This window comes from Cimex lectularius, unplaced genomic scaffold (assembly GCF_000648675.2).
Source record: "Cimex lectularius strain Harlan isolate CLEC.00 unplaced genomic scaffold, Clec_2.1 scaffold214, whole genome shotgun sequence".
Taxonomy (NCBI): domain Eukaryota; kingdom Metazoa; phylum Arthropoda; class Insecta; order Hemiptera; family Cimicidae; genus Cimex; species Cimex lectularius.
The window spans coordinates 26,192-45,450 of record NW_019392963.1 but is presented as its reverse complement, the minus strand read 5'-3'; the positions used below and the strand labels follow the sequence as shown (position 1 = coordinate 45,450).

At 36.3% G+C, this 19,259-nt stretch overlaps 1 protein-coding gene across 1 annotated transcript; it reads right to left on the bottom strand.

The window, feature by feature from the left end:
- Positions 1-1,894: 1,894 nt before the first annotated feature.
- LOC106671094 (paired box protein Pax-1) lies at positions 1,895-18,393 on the bottom strand. The gene is made up of 2 exons (XM_024229496.1): positions 18,306-18,393; positions 1,895-6,751 (listed from the first exon to the last, which is right to left on the bottom strand). The coding sequence occupies exons 1-2, from the start codon at positions 18,385-18,387 to the stop codon at positions 6,093-6,095; spliced, it is 741 nt and encodes a 246-aa protein (XP_024085264.1). The 5' UTR covers positions 18,388-18,393; the 3' UTR covers positions 1,895-6,092.
- Between the last annotated feature and the right edge of the window lie 866 nt (positions 18,394-19,259).

Genomic DNA, 19,259 nt, shown 5'->3' with positions numbered 1-19,259 from the left:
GACCCTCGCCGAAACAGGTAAACTGGTTACATAGACAGGGATATAAACCGGTTGGTATCTTAGAAAACACCTAAAAATATATTCCTACCTGGTATATAGGTTTGCCAGGAGGAAGAAACTGTCATCCAAAACCGCTCAATGGAGGCATAACCTATGGTGTTTCACAAGTAGTTTCAACAGCAGAGGGAAAATTACTCCTCCCTGCGGGCGTCCTCTTTTTCCTGGCACATGGCGTCATGCACGTTTCTACTTTTTAGCTTAATGTTTATCCATCTACAGCAGGTTTCATCAGTTTCTGTTTATCTTAGGGACCATTGTTTTAAAAGGAGTGTTGTCAAGGGAAAAATAGATGAATCATTATTGGTCATCTTTTAAAAAGTAATTAAATTTCACATTGAAGAAGTTGTTAACACGTAGTGTATCTTCAATTTTTATATTTACTGCCTCTGAAAGGAAAAAACGGGCGAACATCTTGTTTATAAAAATAAACCTTACACGTATTTAAAAGATCTTTAACCGTCCTGTCGTTCTTGTATTTTCCCCTTCCGTTCCTTTTCCTTTTTTTTCTTTTTTATTCCATTATACGAAATGCTATATAAATCTGGTAACTTTTGATGTCGCGTCCCTTTCGATTAACATGTTCGAATGAGCCAAGTAAAAGATTTGTGGCCTCCAAATGAAGTGTGATGGCTTTTGGCGAGAGTCACCGTTGTTCGGATTCCAAACCGCCCCCTTTGATCTCCACACCACCATCTTACAAATTGCTACCTTTACGTTTATTTATTACCAACGTGCCAATAAATCAACTTTTTCCCCCCCGACATAGTTGAATTATAGAAGCACTAATTTGGAAATTCTTACATGTGTACACACACCATTTGTTAATTTGTCAATATAAGACACGGTTAACGTTGTTTATTTTATTTATTGCACATAAATTCGTAATATTTTTGTACTTCTCGATGCTAATAGAAAAGAAAATCTTAAACGAGGTTAAACTGACAATCCTCATAAGATCTTTTAACGTAAAAAATGTCACGTGCAAAAAAAATCGGTCCCTGAAGAAATAAATCCCAGGCCCTGAAGATGATCTCAATAAAGATCGAAACGTTGGCACGGTAAAGAAAATGTTTTTCTGAAACCTACGTCACACCAGACCGCATCTCACGGTTTCCGAATAATAGTTTCGTCAAAGGTTCACCAAATTTAGCAATTTTGTTAAAGATTAGAAAATACCGTGAGTTTAGGGCAGGCGCAATGTTTCTGCTCGTGTATTGGCAACACTAAAATCTCCATTTTGTCTGTTAGGCTAGGAAATACCATGAGTTTAGGGTGAGTTTAGATTCTGAGCATTTCTGCAGGTGTCTTGCAAGTGAAAATTTTAAAACCCAGTTTATAAATTAAACCTTTCTAGCCCAATGTTGCTCAGAGAAACACCCATTTCAGCAATTTTGGTTAAGGTTAACTGGATAACCTGAGAACGCAGTGTTGTCCCTACAGTATGTATTGGCAACACTGATTTATTTAGCGCAAATGAAAAAATTTCCATCTTGGAATCTTCAATCTTAAGCATGACTCTTCACCTTAAACATGACTACATCCTGTACCAATTGTTATATTTATCTAGAAGTAATTTTTTTGAAAATGCAGTTTATAAATAAACCTTTCTTGCCTAAAATCGCCTCAGAGCAACGCAAACCTTAGCAAAGCAATTATCAGGATCAAAGGATAGCACAGCAATCTGACTTCGGATAAGAAGAATGCAAGGCGGGAGTAGTCAGGATATCTACTTATTATGTATCATCTTCAACATCATCATGGTGATGCTTGCCTAGTGCGAACATCTGTTCTATACTTGCTGCTTGTCCGGACTTAAAATTAAGAACCTCAAGGAGTAAAGAACATCCAGGGAAACAAAAATCAAGCAAATATGTTTTTATTGTGATCAATCAGGCGTACACGACCTTTTTTTGGTCTTTGATTTTATCGATCAATATATATATATAAACATCGGTGTTTGAACCAAAGCTCATCAAACGGACGGATTTCACCGTTCAACAAAATAAAAGGGCAAATTTCCTGCTAAATTGTCTACAATAACATTAGTCTTATGTTTGTTATAAAAAAATGACTTTTAAAAATATATAACATCAATAGTCAAAAAGGCGAGAAATTAATTTCCTGGCTACATATGTACAAACGATATTATTTACAATTGTGATTTTAATAATTTTTATGCTCACTCTCAGACATTAGATTTTCAACATGCTTGATGTTTTTTGTTTTTTACGAGTTTTTAAAAATAAATATAAAAGTAGAAATTTTTATAAAGAATATTTATTTTTCCGCTTAAGTTATATTGTATATAACCATTTTCAAAATATAGTAACATTTTGTAAACTAGTTTCTCACTATGTAATTCGACTGAATTTCTAATTTCAAACCCACGTAGTATTGAGAAAAAAAATTGTTATGAAAAAGGTCGTTACAGGACATTTTGGCCTGCCTATCCTTGATGGCTTGATTTCGTCATCTTCGTTGTTGTGGTCTCATAGGTCGAGAGAGAAAACGGTTTAATTCTTTCTAGCCCTAAGTTGAGCGACATCAAATTTAGAATTTTGTTTAAGGTTAGTGCGAAATCCCGTATTGAGGGGGGCGTGTTTTTGGCCCTTGTATTGGTAACACTGATTTATGTGGTGCCAATTCTAATTCGCCATCTTGGAATCTTCATTCATCTCAAACATTGCCTTTTCATCTCTTATCAATTGATATATTTGTTTAATATAGACTACTTTCCAAATCCGGTATATAAATTAACCCTTTCTTGTCAAATGATTCCTCAGAGCACCACAAACTTTACCAATTTCGTTTAACGTTAGTGGGATTTGTCCGGGCGCAGAGTTGCCTCTACATTTTTTCTGCCCGTTTATTGGCAACACTGAATGTAAAATTCGAACTTGGAATCTTCAATCCCCACATGGCTCTTCAACAGCAGGTAATTCTCGAATTAATTGTTATAGTTTTTCTAGCTGATCAAAATTTTCAAAGGTTTATAATTGACCTTTTCTTGCTAAAAGTTGCTTCAGAGCAATTATGTGTAAGGTTAACAGCAAATTCTGTCAATTTATGGCCGGCGCAGTATTGTTCCTACAGTGTTTCTGCCCGAATATTTGTTACACTGATTTTTTGGCGCCGATCTAAAATCTCCATCTAGGAATTTTCAGTATCCAACATAACTCTTCACCACTGCATCTCGTATTGGTTGTTACATTGGTCTAGCAAATATAATCTTTTAACTCCAGTTCATAAATTAATCATTTTTTGCTCAAAGTTGCCTCAGAACAACGCCAATTTTATCATTTATGTTTAAGGTTAACGGGAATCTTCTAAGGATAGGCGGGCAGTGTTGTTCTTGCAGTATTGCCCGTGTATTGGTAACCATGATTTTTTTTGCCCCAATCTACAATCTCCATTTTGTATATTCAATCTCCATCTTGGAATCTTCAGTCAACACCATGGATGGCTCTTCACCAACACAGCATCTCGTATCGTTTGTTATATTTGTGTAGCAGATAAAATCTTTTAAATCCAGTTTATAAATTAACCCTTTCTTTTCGAAAGTTGACTCAGAGCAACATTAATTTAATCAATTTTGTTTAAGGTTAGCATATTTTGTTTAGCTTATCATGTAATGTAAAAGCGGCGAAGTGTTGTTACTAGTGTCTCGCCCAGTATATATTGGCAACACTGATTTTTTTGATGCCAATATAAAATCTCCTTCTTGGAGGATAGGCGGACCAAAAGGATCCGTAACGACCAAAGTTCACATTCATCATCCCACAGGCAGCATGGGGAAATCTCAAGAACTCATACTTATATTAAAATTCATTTAAAACAATGAAAATTTACAGATAAAACAGTTTTTTTTTTCAAGTTAGAAATTATCAATTAGCCAATTAAATACAAGCTATTACACGATAACAACTGGACTTCATCATCTTTTATACAGGTTCCCAAAACTTAATATGATTGTCATATTAATATTAACGGATTTAATGTCTAAGATTAAAATCTTTCTAACGCTAGAAGAATGTAACAACATTATATTACATATACACTTTTTTTTGGCAAACATTGCACACACAAAAATTTTCTTAATACCTTAACGTAAGTACTTTAATTTAAGCATAAAAATCTATAAATTCTAACTCCAAACAAAAATAACTTTTCATCAGGAGTTCACAGCTCTTAGCTCCTTAACAATAATGTTTCCATCAAATGGAATGTTGGTCTAATTGGTACTAGTTTTGAAATAAAATAAGTTTTTACTTATAATAACAATTCACAGATAAATAAATGTCAAGGCGAAAAGCGAAAACTTCAAAACGCTTTAGATTTTCTTGTCAAATTTTATAATGTAATTTAATAATTTAAAAAGTTTCTTTTTTCACGAGTGTAAAATTAAATATTCTTTTGTCTTAACGGACAATTCAATTGAGGTCGTAAATAGAAGATCGGCGATAAATTTGGGCAGCACCTAAAATCACGGCTACTAGTTTTCTTTGGATAGTCCTAGCACTCTTAATTGTTTCAGGTTCAATATTGGCTTTGAAAAACACCAACTTTAGCAATGTTGATAACGATTGTCGACGGGATTACGCTAGTTTATCGGGGGCGCAGTGCTGCTCCTGTATTGTTTCTGCCCGTGTATTGGCAACACTGATTTGTTTGGCGCGAATCCAAAATTTCTATCTTGGAATCTTCAATTTTGAACATAGCTCTTCATCATCACTGCATCTCCTATCGATTGTTATATAAACCCGGCTGGTAAAAATGTTCAAATCCAGTTTACAAATTAATCTCTTCTTCCTAATGACGAGTTAGAGAAACACCAACTTTAAGCATTTTGTTAAGGTTAGCGAGAAATTCCTTGAGTTTATGACGGGTGCAGTGATGTCCCAGCAGTTTTTCTGCCCGTGTGTTGGCACCACGGATTTATTTAGCGTCAATCTAAAATCTCCATTTTGGGATCTTGAAACTTCAAAATTACTCTTCATACCATTCCATCTTTTATCGATTTTTATATATTTAAACAATACCCAGTTTATATATGGAGTTGGTTAATGTATATTAACCATCCCTGTTCAATGATGGATAGGAGTAACACAAACTTTAAGCATTTTGTTCAAGGTTGGCGAGTAATTTCTTGATTTTATTGGTAACACTGATTTGTTTGGCGCCAATCTATAACCTCTATCCTCACCGTGGATTAATATATTTGTCTAGTAGATAAATTTTTAAAACCCAGTTGATAAATTAACACTTTCTGACCTAATTTTAAGTCAGAGTAACACAAATTTTAAAATTGTGTTAATGGTTAGTACGAAATTCCGTGTGTTTAGCGCGGAAGCAGTTTGCTCCATGCAGTGTTTCGGCCCGTTTGTTGGTAACACTGATTTACTTGGCGCCAGTTTAAAATCTCCATTTCGGAATCTTCAATGTTCAACATGACACTCCAAGTTTTCTAACTAAGATTTCTAATTTTTTTTTAATATCTCTATCTTCATGGGCTACAAATTCAATACAAATCGTGAGAACACCAATTTCTTTTAGGTTGTTTTCTCGACTTATTTTTAACACACAACCAGTCGCATTTCCTGCTAGTTTTTGACGAATTCAATCTATCAGTCAATTTAGTCAGGTTGTATTCGAAGCCTATATTCCACTGCCCATAACTTAGAAATACTAACTAGTCCAATTATTGTTTAAATATAATTTATGAAAATAATAAAAATATAGCAATACTAAAGAAAGGCCACGTTCTCGAATGTATATAAATTCTTTCCGGTCGCAATTAATATTAATTTTGGTCATGACTAGCTTAACATAACGATTACTTACAAACAGTAGCAGGAAAATGGGACACGATCTTAAAAGCTTACAGGTAAGCTTGAATTGAATACCTGGGGTAGGGTCGCCTTATTGGCAAGAAAACAGGGACCATCGTCGTACGTGAAACTGATCCGTTAGGATAAAGACAAGGTTTAGGAGTTTGTCACTTTCCGCCTAGACGTAATTTTCGAGCTCGTATATTATTGAGGCGGCCAAGCTTGGTACATGGCCGTCATCGTGGTGTACTGAACGGTGCTGGTGTACTGGGCACTGTAGTTGTGGACGGGGTTCTGTTGCTGCAATGACGGTGGGATGAAGAAGTCCGACACGGTGTGAGACGGATGAGGAGGTCGCCATTTTTCCGTAGGTTGAGAGCCCTCCCCACTGTAATTGTAAGAAGGGTAGATGGGGTTGTACATGTTCGAATGGTTCTGCCCTTGTGCGGAACCGTTCAATTTGTTTCTCAGTATGCGGCTGATGGAGCTGACGGACGGCACGTTGAACTTATCACAGACGCCCTCGGCCAGAAGCCTGTCTCTTATTTCCCACGCGAATATCCCGGGATCTTTCAGCTTGAGCTGGCGGATGAAAGCGACCACTTTGGGGGTGGTCACCCTCGGCTTGCTGCCTCCAATCGCCCCTGGCAGGATCGAGCCCGTCTCGTTGAATCTGGCGAGGATCTTGGATACGCAGCCGTGCGAGACGCGGAGCTGCCTGGAAATGTCGCACGGCCTGATGCCGAGCTGGGCCAATTCGACGATTCGCAGCCTGATGACGTTGGGTAGCGGCCGGCCGTTCACGAACACACCTCCCAGCTGATTCGTCTCTCCATACGGCTGAGAAGAACAACTCCTCAAAACTGAAACACAAATTTAGTTTAGTGAATATGTAAAGAGGGTATTTCTAGGAAACGGAATAGCTTGCTGAACCAGAAGGCACTCGACTAATAAAATGTTTAGTGATCTAATTGATTGGTGTCCGAGTGGATCGAAGTCACGATAGCTCAAGTGGTTAGAGCAGCGGCGTATTGAGCCCGAAGGTCGTGGTTTCGAATCCCGCTCATGACACTAGCTTTTTCACCAAGACCTTAAACAAAAAGAATAATTAATCGAAAGAAGTAATTTGATCAATTAGACCACTAAACATAATGGATGAAAATATAATGTTGAAAAACTAAGAAGCGTACAACGGTTTTATTGAAAGTAATCAAATAACAGCCTTATCCAATCGACAGACTTGAGCTTGGGATTGATCAATTCTTCGTTTAATATAAAGATTAAAGACAGACATGACGATATAGTGAGTAATGTTTCATATTAGGTATGAAAAAGAGACCAGAGTGCCCAACTCTGTCAAATGCTTCCGTGACGTCAACAAAAACCTATGAGCAATAATAGGAATGATGAATTGAGTCTTTTTAAAAAGATGACAAATAATGTGATTTCTAAGGCATAAAATGCGGTTTCAACTACCCCTCTGGCTTAGGAATAAAACGATTAAGGATTCAACAATAACTATGGAGATTTGAGATTGACGCCAAAATAATCAGTGTTGCCGAAAACACGGACAGAAACACTCAGAGGCAACACTATAGTGTGGCGCCCGACGTAACCAACTGGGTTTCCTAACCAAAGAAACATGTTCAATTTGGTGCTTCTCTGAGCTAAATTGGGCTAGAAAGTATACATACATAAACTGGAATTGAACAATCTGGTAGAAAAATATAACAATCTGTACTAGATGTAATAAAGTGGTGAAGAATCATGTGGTGATAAATGCAATGAAAAAATGAAAATTCCAAGATGGAAATTTTAGATTGGCGCCAAATAAATCAGTGGTGCCAATACACGGGCAGAAGCACTGTGAGTCAACATTACGCCCCGACAATTCACGGGTTTTCCCGCTAATCTTTAACAAAATTGTTAAATTTCTTGTTTTTCAAAATTATTAAATATTTATAATTCTGAATTTATAAAAAAATCAGAAAGGGTTAAACATAACAATCGAAACGAGATGCAGCGGTGGTGAAGAAACATGTTGGAGTTTGAAGGTTCCAAGTTGTAGATTTTAGATTGGCGCCAAATAAATCAGTGTTGCCACTACACGGGCAGAAACATTGCCGGGGCACTACTGCGCCCACCCTAAACTTACCAGATTTCTTAACCTAATAAAATTGCTCAGCTGCTTGGAGTTCTTACGCGCGAACATTAGAAATGAAAGTGGTAATTTATAAACGGCTTATAAACAATTTTATCTGTTAAAATATAACAGCCGATATGAGATGTAATAAAGTGATGCATCATCATGTTGGACATTGAAGGTTCCAAGTTGTAGATTTTAGATTGGCGCCAAATAAATCAGTGGTGTGTCAATACACGGGCAGAAGCACTGTATGAACAACACTCACTGCGTATGCCCAAACTTTAGGACTCGCTCACTAACTTTGAACAAAATCCCTAAATTTGGTGTTGTTCTGAGACAACTTTTGAGCAAGAAAGTGTTAAACCTTTTTCTGTCACTTCAAGGCCCAAAAAGCCCAACACTGAAGATGGCGGCTAAAAGAGAAGATTTCCACTCTAACAAAGAGAAGTGATGTGCGAAGTTGTTATTCCCTTTTTTGACCAGGGTCTTAGCCTCAGTGACTTATTTACTGAAAGGAGAAACCATACTAATAAATATCTCGTTTTCTATTATATCGGTAGTGTATACATATATTAAAGTGAACGTGAGAGGGACGATGGTGAAATATTGAGATCCCATCGACCTTCAATTAAAGTTGTTGGATAATATGTGTAAAATGTTATGGAGAAATATGAAGAAAGTGAAAGTGAAATGAGAGAAGAAAGTACTTCGGCGGCGAAACGGAGACGGTTATTCGGACCCTGGACTACCGAAACCCGAGGTAGGTGCATAGTGTGTTTTTTGAATGGATTTCGAGACCCGTTCTTTCGGCCACGGCGGAAAGAAATTTCACAGTAAATTGCCACGTGTTCCTTATCGGTTTGTCGTTTTATTGACCTAGGAACGTGTACAAGTTGTTGAAGTTTCCATCGGTTCTCGTGTCTAAAGATCCTACCTTTAATTTGTCTCAGTCTAAAAACGGAATTTTATATTTTTCCACTTGCGGGAATCTTAATTGTTTCAAAGCCCTTTCTACAAACTCCATAGTGAGAGAAAAAAATCTTCGCCGTTTACATCTTCAAATTCCCACTTCTTACTCCTGCTAACTCCATGAGCCGTGAATTACGTCAGTAAAATAAATTAAACATGTACTGGCATCACTATAAGGATAACCAGATAGAGGGTACAATTTCGATATATAATGGACGGGATTTAAACCTCGTTATATTGCCAATTCGTAAATTTATTATGCTTGAGACCATAATTTTCAAGTTTCAAAGTTGCCTCGCCAATTCGTTGCTTTAGGCCATAATTTCAAGTTTTAAAAACCGGATGACTGGGTTTTTGAATGCCGTTAATGGTGTTATAATAAATTTGGGATTATTGGGTAGGTGTATTGGTTGCAATCTATAGGATAACCTGATGAAGGTTACAATTTCAATATAAATGGAATTGGTTCTAGATCTCGTCCTATTGCTCATTCGTAAATTCATTATGCTTGAGACCATAAGTTTCAAAGTTCTAATAAAGGGGCTTTATGGGCCATTCATTTCAAGTTTTAAATCCTGATGATTGGGGTTTTTGAATGGCTTTGATGATATTATTAAGCAAATTTATGATTTTACGGTATTGGCTGCATTGTACAAAAATAGATGTTCTATCTAACTTTACAATGATTACCTATCACTGTATATCATTATGGATCTATGATAAATGGGTAGGTTTATTAGCGACTCTGTATGGATAACCTGATGGAGGTTACAATTTCGATATAAAATACGCGGGTAAACACTATAATATTGTACGTAAATGAATATTTATTAACCTTAAAATTAATTAATTAGTTTCAGCCCCGAAGAAAGGGATTTATGAATGCCATTGTCATTATTATTAACTTTTGGATAATGTGTAGGTCCGTCAGTCTTTTTTGTGGATTTAGAACAAAAGGTATATTGACAACACTATAAGGATAACCGAATGGAGGTTACAATTTCAATATAATGTGGGGGTAGCTCTCGTCCATCGTTCATTTTATTTGTCACTGTGAGTTAATCATATCTTTTAACCTTGCAATTGAATAATTACAGTTTCAAAGCCCTTCACTGTACATGATAATCAGATGAAGGTTACAATTCCGATATAAAATGGACGGGTTGTAGACCTCGTTCTATTGTAGATTTCTTTCTATCAACCCACCAATTCTCAAGGTTAGATACAGTCTATTGGTCAAGAGGACCACGAAAAATAGTGGAGTTAGATATATTCAGTATTATAAGACAAATGTTCATATTTATTTTTTTCATGGATTTAGAATAAATGGGTAGATGTATTGGCAAAACTGTAAGGATAACTACATATAGGTAATAATTCCGATGTAATATGGACAGGTTGTAGGTCTCGTTCTGTCAGCTCACAAATTTCCTATGTTTGATATAGTTTCAATAGTATAAAAAAATATTCATATTTGTTTTTACATGGATTTAGGATAAATGGGTAGGTGTGTTGGCAACACTGTAAGGATAACCAGGTGGAGGTTACAATACTGATATACAGCCAAAAATGTTCAGTTAACCAACGATAAAGCATCAGTTAATCGAAATCAATGCATTAGCGTAGTAATAATAAAAAAACTTGTGACACTGAAAGCGCGACAAATCTTTCCGTGATGTTTGTTTGTGTAGCGTGTTACGGTACAAAGTCCCAAACAATCTTGAAGAGATAAACGTTTTCGACGTCGTCTAGAATAAAGAGAATAAATGAGACAATTTTATGAGATGTTAACGCAGCTAGGAGAGTTATATATTAACCCAGTCCCCCCCGTCACTGGCTGCATACGAGACTGGGACAACCCTCCTAATTATATCTCTCTAATTAGAACTCTGCCGCTTTTTCATCTCTGCCTTCCTTCCCAAGCCGAATGTTCCAAACTGGAAAGGCAACGAGTCAAAACATTTCTTAACCTTTCAACTTTGTGTTCGACGATTGATTACGAGCACGAATTTTTTATTTCGCAAAATATATTTTTCCGTGTTTTTTTAGAGTTAAATTTAAAAGTTTATTGAATTGTATGTAATAGAAGATAGGACGTTATTGATCATTTTATTCTAGCCATTCTCGCCTGTCAGACCCGATTCGCGTTTAGCCATCTTCAGTGTTGGATTTCTTGGTCTTAAATAGACAGAAAAAGGTATAACCCTTTCCTACCTACAGTTGCCACAACGAAACAATAATTTTGGCGATTTTATTAATGGTTTGGGGCGAGCACAGTGTTGTCTCTGCAGTGTTTCTTCCCGATCCCGGCAACACTGATTATTTTTGGCGCCAATCTAAAATCTCAATCTTGGAATTTTCGATCTTAAAAATGGTTCTTCACCACCACTGCATCTCGTATTTTTAAATCCAGTTTATAGATCAACCATTTCTTGTCAAACTTTATAAAAACTAGGTTAAAAAATTACCACTTTGTGGACCAGTGTTTGCTCAAGGAAACAGCAAATTTAGTAAGTTTTTCATGTAAGGAAATCCCGTGGGTTCACTGATTTCTTTGAATTTAGCACTACATCTCGTATCAATTGATATATTGTCAAATAAACGAAATTAATCCAGTTTGTAACTCTTACTGATCAATGTTGTCTCAGAGAAATACTTCTCGTATCGATTGTTAAATTTGTCTATTAAATTTTTTAAATCCAGTGTATAAATTGTTTTGTGTATTGGCAACACTGGTTTATTTAACGCCAATTTATGGAAATCTTCATCTTGAAATATTCAATTTCCGACGTGACCTTTCACCATCTTTGAATCTCATAATGATTGTTATATTTTAACCCTTTCTTATCAAAGGTTACCTCAGAACAACACCAAATTTACCAACTATGTTAAAGGTTAGTGGAAAACCAGTGAGTTTGAAGTGAATCTGAGTGTGGCCCCTGTGTTTTACTGGCAACACTGATTACTTTGCTCCAATTTAAAATCTCCATCTTGAAATCTTCAATCGCCAAAATGGCTCCTCTTCACCACGGTTGAATTTCGTATTGCTTACTATATTTTAACACTTTCTTGCATAAAGTATCGTCGGAGCAACACCAGCTTTAGCTATTTTGATAAAGGTTAGCGATGAAATTTGGGGGTGGAGCAATGTTGTTTTTAGAGAGCTTTTGCCCGTGTATTAGCAAAACTGATTTCACTGCAATGAATTTTTAAAATCCAGTTTATAAATTAAACCTTTCTGGCAATGTTGGCTCAAAACAACAACAACTTTAGCAATTTTTTAAAGACAGTGAGTTGGGGAGGGGGGCCTTGTTTTTACATTGCTTCTTCCCTTGTGAAGGCAACATTGATTTTTTCGGCGCCCATTTTGGAATCTTCAATCTTCAATACCTTTCTTACACGCCCACTCTACAAAAAGAGTAATAAAAACTGGAAAGGTAGAGGGCAAGATTGTTCACGCGTTGGCGCATTGACAAACCATCTCATTTTCTAAAGCCTAGTAACTTGACTTATTGTATAAACTGCACCAAGGTAAGTGGATTTTCTCCGCGATATTTCGCTGCTGACCTGGCGTACATCGTCGCAGTTGAGCAGGGAGGTGCTTACTCGGCTGCCTTATTCTGCAGGACTTTAGTAATCATCTGTTCCGTTCAATGCACGTTTTCGAGAAGAAATATTTTGCAAAGGGATGACATCTGTAATCGAGTGAATTTTCGATCCACACTGTCAGGACAGGAAATGATCTCTAAATTCCATTTGTCTATAATCATTACACGGTGTGAAATGATGCGAGAGGTTTCAGTGCAAATGAACGGCGGGAAGGAAGAGCTCTTTAAAATCGGAGAAAGTACAAGTTTTAATGATGAATAAAATCGGTGACGGAAGTGCGAAGACTAATAAGAGAAGCTAATTTGATGACAGGGGTAATATATCTGTTGGTAGACCATTCGTTCCCGGCCCCACTCACTCTACATGGTACATAATTAGTTACATGACTTCTTCAAAGGTTCCGCCCACAAACTGTGACGAGTGGGGGCGAAAAGGGGAACAAAAAACTGTCTCAGCTCAGCGCTCCTTTTATGTCGGCATCTTCTTCTATCTTCATGCATCCCAGACAAGAAATTTATACAATCGGGGCCCTCTTTCGATCCACATCCCTTCATGGACGCCACGTGCATCCGACACAACACGCGCCCTCGGAGAGGGAAGTCACTTAACTTGATTCGAAACGACCTTCTGGGTCAAAAAGTCTTAAAATTAACAAAAAAATACGTTTCTATAAATAAACAAGTCTACGAATAATTGAGAAACGACGCGCAAATTGTTTAGGTTAAAAATTGGAGATTTTGTTCAGGAGAAAATAACCAAACCACAAAGCAGCCACTAGAATGTCAAGGAAAAAGACCTGTCAGATTTTAGGCATTTCGCCAGTGTTTGGGTCTTCTGGATCGTGGAGAAAAAGAAAAAGGTTTATTGTCAAAAATCTTCTCGGAGCAACACCAACTTTTAGCAATTTTGTCAAGGTTAGCGGGAAACCAAGTGAGTGTTTTTGGGGGAAACCCACTCTTTGGGTCGGAGGTAGTCCTGCCCAACTGGCCGTGTATTGGCAACACTGAATCTTTTGGCGCTAATTGCTAATCTCAATTTTGTAATCTTCAATTTTAAACAGGCTCTTCGCTACCATTGGATCGTATCAATTAATATATTTATATACCAGATATATATATATATATATATATATATATATATATATATATATATTAAAATCTAGTTTATAAATTTCAGACAACACCAATTTTGTTAAAGGTTAGAGGGAAATACTGGGATTTAAGTGGGCAGTGTTATCTCACAGTGTTTCTGCCCAAGCATTGGCAACACCGATTTGTTCGGCATCAATTGAAAATGTCAATTTCGGTACCTTCAATCTCTGAATTTCCTGTCGATTAATTTACGTGTCTGGTTGTTAAAGGTTTAAAAATTCAGTATATAAATTAATCCTTTCTGGTCGAATTTTGATTCGAAGGAACCCTAATTGTAGCAATTTTGTTAAAGGGAAATAGTGGTCCCCAACAGCCCATGTATTGGCAACACTGAATGTTTTTGGCGCTAATTGTTATTCTCAATTTTGGAATCTTCAATTTTCAACATGCTCTTCGCTACCATTGTATCTCGTATCGATAAATGTATTGTATTTGTCTACCTGATATATATTTATATATATAAATATATATATTTATATCCAGTTTATAAATTAACCCTTTCTAGCCAAATTTTGATTCAGAGGAACACCAACTTTAGCTATTTTATTAAAGGTTAGAGGGAAATCCCGTGATTTTAGGGTGGGTACAGTCCTGCACTAGCAGTGTTTCCGCCCGTGTAGTGGCGACATTGAATATAATATCTCCAACTAGGAATCGTCAATATCTGATACCCCTAGCCATGTTGATGATTGAAGATTACATAAGACAGATTTTTCATTGCCACCACAAAAAAAAAAAAAAACAGTGTTGCCGATACACGTGAAGAAACACTGCTGGCACAGGAGTGCACCCGTCCTAAAATAATGCGATTTCCCTCTAACCTTTAATAAATTCGATAATGTTCTACTAAAATTCGTATAAAACTTTTATCGTAATCATCTGGTGAAATATTTTATGTCCAAATTATAAAAATTATGCACGGACTGCGACCTCCCGAGCGTCATTTCGTATTTATTTTTCAGTTAACCCGCCCCAAGGTCGAAATTGGACATATCTCAGGGCATTTCCTATCGTTCAATTGCGAAAAAATCCGATAAAAAGATGGATGCGCCAATTAAAAAGATGTTTCTTCGAGAGAATAAAAAAAAAGGAGGAGCAGATCTAAATGTGTAGGCGATGTGGACAGCTTCGAATTTAAATACTTCTCAAATAATTTAAAAATTTCACTTTGATTTCCATTCCTGTTTTGAATGTATCATTTACTCCTTCCTGTCCTATGAAGCAAACGTTCTGCTACATTTTTTTTTTGACGTTATTTGTTTCTTTCTCCGACCATGAATCAAACGATTGTTATGTTTGTCTAATTAGCGTCGGCGTAAAAGTTGATTTCTCTCCCCACATCGCCGGTTTTATGTAATCAAAGGTCGATTTGGACGATAAACTCGGCAGACTGCGCGGCATCGGTGAACGAATCACTCCGAATAGCACGGGTCAAATGGCTTGCTTCCTCGCCCCTGATTTATGGCGAGCTCGAACCAAAGATTGTATTAGATAAGGCAAACTTTTTTCTTTGAATTAGCCGTTATTTTGAAGCGAGTAGATTGATAAATAAATATTTAATGCCATATATGAGTACATTGGTTTGCGATATATTTACAAGAAAATCTTTCTCATAGCATAAAAACTTCTGAGTAATCCTGAACTAAAAGCTGCAATAAATAAATAAATGCCATATTTACATAATTTTTAAATGAAAAACTTATGGGTGAACATTATACTTAAATTTGTGACTCAGGACTTGGCTCAACTGTGGTTATAAAAGCTTACAAACAATTTTTGGGCTGCATCCGCCGGGGATAATTTTTTCTTTACGATTTCTTGTCTTTTCAATTAAAAAATTCATAACTACTCTGGTTTTGATTTTATACAAATTCGATTTTATTACAACCTTTGGAAAGCTGAATGTTTATACTTTAACAAGCTTTAGATTTTGTATCATTATATATGATAAAAATAAGGATGAAATCAACAAGACCTTTTCAAACGTTTTATTATTTTTTTAAATCTCCGGCTCGAATATATTTATGCAGATGGGTTCATGCCGTGTTGTTGACGAAGTAGTATCGACTTTGTTTCTTGCTTAAAAAAAATACATTTTAACCATAGCTAAGTTACTCGGCCAGTAAATCTGTATTTGGTTAAGTTAATTTTTTTTTTCAATTTAATTTTATTTTTTTAGCAAGAAAAAAATGATATTCGTTCTTTGTATCCCCAAAATAACCCAGAATAGAAATTTTTGGGAAAATCAAAAAATAAATATTGCTTGACCCCAATGATGGAGATTGAAGATTCCAAGATGGAGATTTTAGATTTGCGCCAAACAAATCAGTGTTGTCAATACACGGGCAGAAAAACTGCAGGGGCAACACTGGTCCCACCTTAAAATCGTGGGATTTCATAACCTACAAAACTTGCTGAATTTGGAGTTTTTTCTGAGCCGGTTTGAGCCAGAAGGTTTATATAGACTGGTTAGGGATAGTTAGGGTCATGCTTTTTTCTGTTTCATTACGACCCAACATAATTAACACTAAAATTGGAACGCGTCTGACGGACCAAACCATTCCGAAGGGAACAAATTGCAGTTTCATCACGACGTAGATGTCACAATATAAACGTGGTATCACTAAAAATGTTTCATTGAAATCTGTGAACCCCCATCCTCCCCTTGTTAGAGATTACTCGTCTCCCATGGGCGGCCCAACTACACATTCATGTTCAGATCTTTAGAGACAACTTTTCCCTTTAGTTTTGATTCAACAATAATTTATAAGAGCTGGAAGAGTTTAAGCCAAAATTCGTCTGCTGTGTTGGAAATGAAGAAGAAAACCTTTTCCTTTTTTTACTTTTCTTATTCGACCATTTTTCCAACTTATTTAGCATTTACAAGTGCCAGGCCTCTTTCTTACCCGAGCCAACTTTTTCGCTTTGTCATCGCTCTTCAATATGGGGCATAAGAGAACAACCGGGCTAGAAATAGATACAGTCGTTTATAAATTAAAATATTCTTATTGTGACACCTGCTGTTGTTTTCTTTGAAAGGTTATAATAATACGGTAGACGCTTTCCTACTATATTATTGGGCAAGCTGCAAAATCTAGGCTAATGCTTCAATAAAATTTTCATAATTTCTTATTAGTCAGATACAGATTTTGCAATTTTTTTAAAGAATTAATTTTCATAAATGGTCCCTACCCAGTATAGTTATCGGCTAATTTTCTGATCGTGTTCAGGGGCCGTGCAAAAATTAATATTATCCACGTGATATTTTTTTATAATGAATTTTGTGAAGGTATGTGTTTGAAATTGTAGGAGAAAATTTACCAAACTCAGTTTATAAGTTAACCCTTTCTGGCCAAATGTAGGTTCAGAGCAAGACCAATTTTACCTTATTTTATTCAAGGTTAGTGGTAAATAACGTTAATTTTGGAGGGATGTAGTGTTTCTGTATTGGCAACACTGATTTGTTCGGCGCCAATCTAAAATCTCCGTTTTTGAGTGTTCAATTTTCAACATGCCTTTCTTAAACCCAACACTGAGACAACTTTGGGCAAAAAGGGTTAAAATATAACAATCAATATGGGATGTAATAGTGGTGAAGGGCCATGTTGGAGATTGAAAAGCCAATACGCGGGAGAAACACTGCTCCCTTCCAAACTCAAGGGATTTCTCGCTAACCTTTAACAAAATTGGTGCAACGTTGGGCAAGGTTAAAACCCAGTGCAAACACTGGTGATGATGAAACACGTCTGACCAACGAACCCACCGAGGAGGATAGGCAGACCAAAATCGATAATAACCCAATTTTGTTTAAGGTTAGTGAAATCATTTTACAGCGAATACAGTATTGCCCTTGCAGTATTTCTTTGCGTGTATTGGTAACACTGATTTGTTTAACGCCAATTTACAATCTCCATCTTCAATTCTTCAATTACCACCAAGTTCTTCACCACCAATGAATTTCGCATTGATAGTTATACTTTAACCCTTTCTGCCGAAGCTTTCTCAGAGAAAAGCAACTTTACCAATTTTATTTGAGGTTAGCGAGATGATTTTAAAGCGAACACAGTGTTACTCTTGCAGTATTTCTGTCCGTGTATTGGTAGCACTGATTTGTTAAAGGGTAATATGGAAAATCTCCATCCAGGAATTTTTAAAATTGTTTAATATTAAAGCATGACAATTATATTTGTTTATTTTTTAATGCGTTTAATTCTAAAAGTAGAAGTTTTTCATTTCTTATTAAGGAAAATCTAGACTTTTAAATAATCTATCAAAAGAAAAACCGTGTCTGTTGTTCACAAGGACTGGATATCGTTGTAATAAACAAAGCAGCTACTAATAATTAGAAGAAACATGCTAAAGAGCGCATTAATTATTTCCAATAAATCTTAATAATAACCTTAAGTTTATCTGAGAAGGGTTATCGAGGGGAGAGAAAGAAACGACGATAGGGAAAAGTCGTGTTATCATAACAAATCATTTCTATTTGAGTGCATTAGAAGTTGGCTTGAGGCTGATTAAAAAGAAACACATTAAGATTACCGGGGCAGTTGGAAGGGCCAGTCGCTTCCTCCCGTCCAGAGGATACGCTATTGTCTGAAACAGAAAAATACATTCGAACCATTAATTTTATAAGAGTTTAGTTGGCCGGTAACAGGTACAGGAGCAAAATTTAGGTTCCCAATTTTTACAAGAGGAACACCTAGGAGTTTACAATCTCACTGGAGTGGATGGAAATGGTGAATGGGCCCGGTTAGGACTGAATCCACTCGCCCGGGAAAACTTTGACCGTGTACATTAGGATTCAAAAATAAGTCAAATGATTTGAACGATTGCCAAATAAGAGTCGTTATGATGTGAGTCCTACGCTCTTTTTTGACGACTACAAACCGACCGTGGTGTCTCTCGTTTTGACGCCCGTGGACTGAACACAATTGGAAAAAAATCTCCGTTTTTAAATTGAAAGACGCGGTGGGAATCGTAAAGGGGAGATTATGCGACAAGATTCGACCGCACGTGTCCAATGGCTGTGGCAAAATTATGCCTGCTGGGGCACGAAGCTCTGCCATTTTACTCCTTTTTCTCCCCTGACCTCATATGACCAACATTTCGACCGTTTCATCCAACGTAAAAAACTTCAATAACTCTGGAACTCTTCAAAAGTGTTTCAAAACGTTTACAGAAGAAAATGTTCTAAATCTTTCAACTACATAAAAATAATCTACGGTAGATTTTCCAGGGAAAAATAATGTTACCATGTGTAAAATTAATCGTTTTGCAGAGTAAAAACNATATATATGGGTGGAGAGATATATCAGCTTCAAGAAAACACCTTGGGCCAAATAAAAAGAAAGGATATTCAAAGGAGTTAAACAAAACATTTAAATAAGAAAACATTTATCTACAAAAGAAACCTACCAGGTTAAAGATTTTAAGATAAAAATTTTAAATTGGCGCGAAAAAAATCAGTTTTGTTAATAGACGAGAAGAATAATT